The 8,547-nt window shown below is 34.2% G+C and overlaps 1 protein-coding gene across 1 annotated transcript; it reads left to right on the top strand.

Annotated features, from left to right (window-relative positions):
* Window positions 1-2,487: 2,487 nt before the first annotated feature.
* Window positions 2,488-8,520, top strand: LOC134251199 (uncharacterized; the record flags this gene model as incomplete). The annotated part of the gene is made up of 1 exon (XM_062733585.1): window positions 2,488-8,520. A coding segment is annotated over exon 1 (6,033 nt), but the record flags the coding sequence as incomplete, so codon positions are not given.
* Window positions 8,521-8,547: the final 27 nt, after the last annotated feature.

Raw genomic sequence — 8,547 nt, 5'->3', positions numbered from 1 at the left:
ATAAATCCTGTTGTTTTCTTTTTCAGGTTAACTGCTTGTGAAGATAAAGTGGAGTCTAGTGAAGCGTGAAGGCGATTTTGAATTCAGCATTTGAAATTTTGTGTTTAATAATAGGCCTGATAAAAACTGGTGCGTTCATATATTCATTAAAAAATATAAAGTATTGCAAAGTTCATTTTCTTTACATCAATAAATCACCCTGTCTGTCTGTCATTCTGTCAAGAATTGTTTAAATTGATGCAATATATGGGCTGTCCCTGTATCTGTCCATAACATGTCTGGAGTTATGAGAGAGGCTAATATCTTATCTTTTATGCATACATTTACTTGTCCATATATTTGACATATACATACAAATGTTTAAAATTTGTTCATTTAAATTTTTATGGCTTGTAACATATACCGGGTATACGTGTATACTACAATGAATGTCTCTGTTTCAACTATTTTTAAGTTTTTGACATCAGTCTAATTGTAGTTAGTAAACAAACTTGAGTTAAACAAGTGCTCGTGAAACTTAACATCCTAAATAATGTATTAAAAACATATTTCACACATGAATTGACTAAATTTTTTATTAAAGTTTTGACTTACATGTAGCGGCCATTCCACAAATTATAAGAATAGTAAAAATCAAGTCATCATAGAAACTTGTGACTTTATATGCAAGGAATTTAGGTTATTCCTCTACTAGACATATCCATACACTTACCTCTCTATTTTGACTCTTATCAGTAGTAAACTCCCTTACCGGAAGAACTGAATTTGTGTTTATACATCAGAACAGGGGTACTATTTATGAGCATTCACTATCAGATTTCTTTTTATACCCCCGCAAACAAAGTTTGGGAAACTATATAGGAATCATCTTGTCTGTCTGTCTAGCTTTCTCTCCGTCTGTGCAAATGTGCCCGGTTCATGTATATTTTATGGTGGAACATTAGAATTTACTACTTTACACAAAGATTGTTTATGAACAAAGGGTGTGTCATGTCCTTGACCAAAGGTTATTTGGGCAAGTTCAAGGTCACCATAATTTATGTCCTGTCCATATATTTCTTATTTATAAACTTGGTGAGTTCCATTTTTACACAAAGATTGCTTATAAACTGGGTGTGTGTTGTGACCTTGACACAAGGTCATTTGGGCAAATTAAAGGTCACTGGAAGAAAATTGAAATTCATGCCTGGTCCATATCTTTCTTATGGATAAATTTGGTGTGTTCCTGTTTTACACAAAGATTGCTTATGATCTGAAGGTGTTTCATGTCCTTGACCCAAGGTCGATTGGGCAAGTTCAAGGTCACTAAAAGAAAAAGTGCATAATTTGTGTCCATTGCATATTCCTAGTATTGATTTTTTAATGTCTGAGTGTGTTTCATGACGTTGACCCAAGGTCACTTGGGTAAAGTTCAAGGTCACTAATAGAAAAAGTGCATATTTATTGTAGTGATATTTTTATTAGCATATTTATTGTAGTGATTTTTTTATTAGCCTTTCATAAGATATGAAGAGCGATTATATTTTTACTCTAAATGTTTCAGCAAATTGTGAACAGTTCTCACATCTATAAAATATTTGTGATTTGGCACCTTTTCTAAAAACTAAGTAATAGGATATTTGTCCCTTTTGGCCAGTTCATGTTATTTTTTTACCAAACTTGACAAAGACTTCTGGGAGCAATTTTTAGAAGCTTGTAATTGGAGCAGACATTAAAATGACTGTACGGTCTGTCATTACCTTTAACATTTAGATTTAAGGGAACTGAAAATATTTATAGTATCAGTGCCTGGGATATAAGTAAGTGATACAAAATTGTTATGGATGGAATTTGACATGACCTTGTCTAAAGGTCATTACAGCAAGTTATAGGTTATTGCAAAAGACCATGAAAATATTGTTCGGGCTATAACTTTGTATATAGGAATAATTAGAGGCTCATACTTGGTACAAAACTGACCATAATTTTGACTGTTACTCATTATGACACATTCAATGCAGAAAATGTAAAGAATCTTGCCGAGACCTGAACTCATACTCTGTAGAAAGATTCTTGATGACCAAAATTTAAATTTAAATGGGCATTTTAAAGATGAAATGCAATAATGATATTATTAATGGTCAAAATAACTTAAAGAGTTAACATAGTAATTTAGATAAATTATTTTGCTCAGTATTTAACAACTCTTTGCTTTACTTATGCAAAGTTAAGGCAACATTGGTACTCTAAGAAGAAAAATACCCAGATTAATACTAGTATTATTGAGATATGATAAATAATGATTTTATTTATCATTTCATTTTAGTTGAGCTTAAAATATATATAATAAAGTAGGAACTACAAACAATATGTTTGAAATATCAAGGTAAATGTCAGTATGTTTAACACAAAGAAAAGGTGCTTCAACAATCATATTTTATTCTCTTTAACTTTTGATTTTTGAAACAAAATTATAATTTTTAATTGTTTTTTCATATTTTTTAGAAAATGCCACGTAAAGCCAAGAAATCAGCTGAAAGAAAGGCATCAGAGCAGAGACTCAGGATGCAGCAGAGACGAAATCAGGCCACTGGACAGAGCGTCATCTCTTTAAACTGTCCTGAAGAGAGCGTCACCTCTATAAAATGTCCTAAAGAGAGCGTCACCTCTATAAAATGTCCTGAAGAGAGCGTCACCTCTATAAAATGTCCTGAAGAGAGCGTCACCTCTATAAAATGTCCTGAAGAGAGCAACACCTCTTTAAACTGTCCTGAAGAGAGCAACATCTCTATAAAATGTCCTGAGAGCGTCACCTCTATAAAATGTCCAAATCAAATAGAGAATAAAACAAATAGAAATGAAACAAATATGCTGAAGAGAAACAAACAAGAAATAGAAAACAAAAACAAAACTGCAAGATCTCCACCATCTAAGATGCGCAAGGTTGATAGAAAAGAAAGCCAATTCAACTCAGGAAAAGAAATTAAACTGGCAGTAGTTCAAGGTACTTTTCACCAAGGAGATTCCAGGTTTGGAAGAAATAGTGGAAAGCAATGCGTTGCTAATAGTTTGTCAGCAATTGCTCACAGCAAATTGAAAGATGTAGATAAGTGGGATCAGGCATATCTGGACAATGTCTTAATTGAGGGAAATGAGATCTATACTTGGATTCATGGAACAAATGACTTGTTGTTGATGTCAGACTTACCAGAAATGATTGAAATATCAGGTAAAATGATGCAGATTAGAAAAAAAGACTCGATCTCAGCAACAATTGATAGTAATGGGACCATTGATTTCAGTGCATTTGGTAATTGTCTACCACTAGATTTGGCAATACAAGAATCACTCATGAACTCTGATGGTTGTTTCATATGTGCCATTAATCAAACTTTTATGGTGATCAAGTACAAACATGATCTCTATTTGTTTGATTCACACTCAAGAAATTCATTTGGTTTAGTTGATGGGAATGGAAAAAGTTTACTAATGCAATTAGAGAACTTGGATCATTTATATGATTATTGCTGTAATTTAGTGCATGGAGTAGATCAGACTAATCAGTGGTTTGAAGTCACTGGTATTAGAATAACAACCGAGGAAATTTTGTCAACTGAGAATGTTTTGCACAGTTTCAATGCAATGGAGGATGGCTTGATGCAAAATAATGTTAATTATCCATCTGGACAAGAGTCAGAGAATGCACCTATGCCAGGAAGAGAGTCTAATCTTCCTAGGAGTGATAGTAATTTCTCAAAACACGAATCATTACCCACTGAAGATGTCTCAGAAAGTGAAGATATGATCCATAACCATTTGAGTATTCCGGAATGTGAATTAAAAATTCAAGATGACACAAGTAGTTCACTACTGCAGTGTTCTTCAGACATAGAAATTGTATCAGAAAATGAAGACCGCACGAGTTACAATTTCATACCTCTTACAATTGCAACCAAAAGAGAATTATGCAATGTGCTGCACATTTCTTCTAAACAAGTATGTAAGAAACAGTCTGACGTTGTTTACAATATGGGACCTCCAAAAGAAACAAAATCGATAGAGGAAGATGGTAATTGTCTGTTCAGAGCAATCTCATATGCAGTATCAAATAGACAACAGTATTATCACAAGGTTAGAGGGGCTGTTGTTAACCACATTAAGAAGACAGATGCTTTGAAATCATTTTTAAGACCGGAGTTTCAGTCCGTTGAGCAGTATATCCAAATGTCCAAAATGGAGAATGACAAAACATGGGGAACAGAGCTTGAAATTTTAGCTGCTGCAGATCTCCTAAAGACAGATATATTTACCTTTCTAAATGGATCTTGGATCAAATATTCATCTTCTCAGATATGTTCAAACAATAAAGTTAAAGGTGAATCGATTTACCTAAAACATACAGGGAATTCCAATCATTATGAATGTGTGACATTTGTAAATGATAAAGATCTTTCACAAGCAACAAGGAACATGCAAACTAAGAACTCGAAAATAGGGGGAAGAAAACGTAATGCTAAAAGAGTAAAGCAAATGAATGCTCCTGTAACAAAGGTATTAAAAACGGACAGTATGGACTGTAACCAAGAAACTTTCAGAGATTCATCAAAGGCTGTTAAAGAAAAAGAAAAGTACAAAACAAGCAAGGAATTTAGGGAAAAGAAGAAAAATACTTCAAAACAAAAATATGAAACAGATCCAAAACATAGAGCAACTATTATAAAACGCATGAAAAACCATTATAAAAATGATGATGAATACAGGGAAACGATAAAGAATGCTAACAAAATAAAGTATGAAACCAACTATGAATTCAGAGAAAAAGTTAAGGCGGCAAGCAAAGAGAAGTATGAGACAGATGACGATTTCAGAGAAAAAAAGAAGAATGCAAGCAAAGAAAAGTTTGAAACTGATGCAGATTTCAGAGAAAAAATGAATAATGCATGCAAAGAGAAATATGAAAAAGACGACGATTTCAGAGAAAAAAAGAAGAATGCAAGCAAAGAGAAGTATGAAAAAGACGACGATTTCAGAGAAAAAAAGAAGAATGCAAGCAAAGAGAAGTATGAAAAAGACGACGATTTCAGAGAGTATGTCAAAAATTTCAGCATGAATAAGTATGAAAAGGATATCAATTTTAGAAATACAGTCAAAGAAACAAGCAAACGTAAATATGACCAAATCGAAGCACACAGAGAAAAAATTAAATGTCAAGTGAAATTTAGACGGGACGTACTGAAAAAAGAATGTGAAAATATCGAAAATGTCATTGAGAAATTCAAAGCAGACGTTAAAAGTGGACCAGAATATGTTTGCTCATGTTGCTTCAGATTGTTATTTGAAAATCAGGTACTCTTTTGCAATAAAGAGAAATACAACAGCATGTTACTTGAAACGTGTATTTCTGAAAAATATCTGCACAAATGTGACACAGACTGTGCTTCAGGGTGTTCATTTGCAGGAACAAGTAGGACAAACCTCTGGATTTGTTATACATGCCACAGAAAGTTATTAAAAGGAGATGTACCCTGTATGTCATTTGCAAACAACACTGAGTTAGAAAAAGTACCAGAAGTGCTTGAATGTCTCAATTCGTTAGAACAACATCTGATATCACTGAATATACCTTTCATGAAAATACTTGGTTTGCCAAAAGGAGGACAGAAAGGTGTTCATGGTCCTGTTGTTTGTGTACCGTCTGATCTGAGAAAAGTAACCTCTATTTTGCCGAGATCAGAGGACGAAAATCTGTTGCTGAAAGTTAAACTGAAAAGAAAGTTGAAGTACAAGGGATATGAAGAATATCAGTTTGTAAATTCCAAACATTTAGAGGAAGCATTATTGTTTTTAAAAGAAAACAATTTCTGGTACTCTGATGTTAAAGTAAATGAAAATTGGCTTAATCCAATTCCTGAAGAAAAAGAATTGGATGATATTGTTGATTGTGATGATGAAACTGCAAATGCAGAAATTACGTCAAGCAGATGTGATAATGCTTCAGAGAACAGTGAAGATATCACAGTAAAATGTACAGAAAATGAAGCTGAATCATTCCTAGACGAAAACTTGCGAGGAATTCAGTTAGATACTTGTTTACAACCAGCTGACATTGGACAAGAAGTATTGGATTTATGCTTTGACAAAGTGTTTGAAATTTCACCGGCAGAGGGGAACAACCCAGTTTCAGTTCTAAAAGAGGAAGGCATTGAAGCAAAAACATTCCCTGTTCATTTTCCGAGTGGGAAAAACACTTATTCAGAAGAACGAAATGAAAAGTTAACACTTGGAAGATACTTTAATCTTCGACTGATGAGTGTTGAGAATAGATTTGCTAGAGATACATCCTATTTATTCTTTAGTCAGTATTTATCAGAATTAGAAAGAGTTATTTCAAATGTTCAAATATCATTGAGGAAAGAATCAGCGTTTTCTGCAGATGGATCCAAAATTACCGGAGAAATGCTCTGTGACAAGAATGTTTTAAAGAACCTCTTTAAAAAAGACGAAGCAATCAAATTTTTAAAACCAGTCCGCGGAACACCACCGTATTGGCAAGCTGCACAAAAAGATATCTTTGCAATGATACGTCAGTTGGGTATACCGCAGTTTTTTTGTTCCTTTTCATCTGCAGATTTTAGATGGACAGAAATTGTAGAAACTATTCTTAAACAGCAGGGAGATACACGAAAGTTAGAAAACCTCACATGGAATGATAAATGCAAAATTCTGCGTAGTAACCCAGTTACTGCAGCTAGAATGTTTGACCACAGATTTCACACATTTCTTAATAATGTTATCATGTCAGACGCTGAACCAATTGGAAAAGTCATTGATTATTTCTATAGAATTGAATTCCAACAAAGAGGCTCTCCACATACACATTGTTTATTTTGGATAGAAGGTGCTCCGAAATTTGGAGAAAACTCTGATTCTGAGGTTGTGGAGTTTATCGATAGATATGTAACATGTGAAGTACCAGATGAACAAGAGGATCAAGAGCTACACGACATTGTGATGTCTGTACAGCAACACAGTAAAAACCATTCCAAGTCATGCAAAAAGAAGGGAACAGTTTGTAGATTTAATTTTCCCAGACCACCTTCCCAGAGAACATTCATTTCAAAGCCTCATGAAACTAGTTCTACCGACAGAAATGAAGATCAACTGGCCAAAGAAAGACTATCATTTATGTGGGACACTTTAAAGTCCAATGAAAATGTTACCACTTCAAACCTACTTCAGAAATCCGGACTGACGCAGGAAGAGTTTGAATTATGCTTTAGCTTCATTACAAAGAGAAATACTATTGTTTTGAAAAGAGAACCCATTGAAGTGTATACAAATCAATACAACAAACATCTTTTGAGAGCATGGAATGCAAATATGGACATCCAGTACATTTTAGACGCATTTTCTTGTGTTGTTTACATCATAAGTTATATAAGTAAAGCTGAACGAGAACTAGGATTACTACTGCAACACACAAAGAATGAAGCTATTGAAGGAAATCTACACGCGCAGGAGGCAATGAAGAAAGTTGGTACTGCTTACATGCACCATAGGGAGATAAGTGCTCAAGAGGCTGTTTATAGAGTGACTGGATTAAGGTTGAGAGAATGTTCAAGAAAGGTAGAATTTGTACCAGTTGGAGAAAATCCTTGTAGAATGAGCATTCCTTTGAAAGATGTCAGAAGAAAGACTGACTCTAAAATAAAAAAGCCGAAAGATTCTAATGAAAAACCAGATGATGCAAAAGATGAATCTGATATATGGCTGACAAATATTGTGGACAGATATGAAGGAAGACCAAACATTGACATGTTTCAGAAAATGTGCCTTGCATCATTTTGTTCAGAATTTGCTGTTTTAGCCGAATCACAATTGCCAAAGAAAATAAATGAAGAAACAACATTCAAACTTTCAAACAAGTTGGGTTACATTAGAAAAAGGACCAAAACAAAACCAGCAGTTATCAGATTTCCAAGATTTTCAGTAGAGGCTGCTAGTGAAAAATACTATCAAAGTATCTTACAACTGTTTCTGCCATACAGAGATAAATGTCAACTCAAGCCCGCAAAGTTTGAAACATATGAGACTTTCTATGAAACAGGATATGTCAAGTATTCTGGAGAGAAAACGTTACTGTCAGTGAAACACATTGTGGATTGCAATATGTCAGAATTTGTTAAAGATGGGGAAAATTTAGAAGAAGCAGAAAGAATTTTAGATGCACAGGGTCCTCAAGAGGACGCATGGTGTGAACTGTGTCCAGAAACAGAAAAGATTAGACTGGAATGCATGGAGGACAGACAAACTGTAAATGTAGAAGATGAAGACATTTCTGAGAAATCAGTGCCCGATTTAAGTACAGACAATCGAGAAGGTACAGGAACAAATCTACTGTGTTTGTCTTTGCCAGAGAAAAATGAAGTCACACCTCTTCTGCAATCACTAAACTCAAAGCAACAAGAAGTGTTTTACAAAGTTAGAGACTGGTGCCTTAAGAAAAAGAATGGCCAAAATCCAGATCCATTTCATTTGTTTGTAACTGGTGGAGCTGGCACAGGAAAA

This window comes from Saccostrea cucullata, unplaced genomic scaffold (assembly GCF_032062105.1).
Source record: "Saccostrea cucullata isolate Sc308-1 unplaced genomic scaffold, CSIRO_AGI_Scuc_v1 ctg18992, whole genome shotgun sequence".
In the NCBI taxonomy this organism is placed as follows: domain Eukaryota; kingdom Metazoa; phylum Mollusca; class Bivalvia; order Ostreida; family Ostreidae; genus Saccostrea; species Saccostrea cuccullata.
Note: the sequence above shows the minus strand (reverse complement) of the source record. Positions and strands in the feature narration are given on the sequence as shown.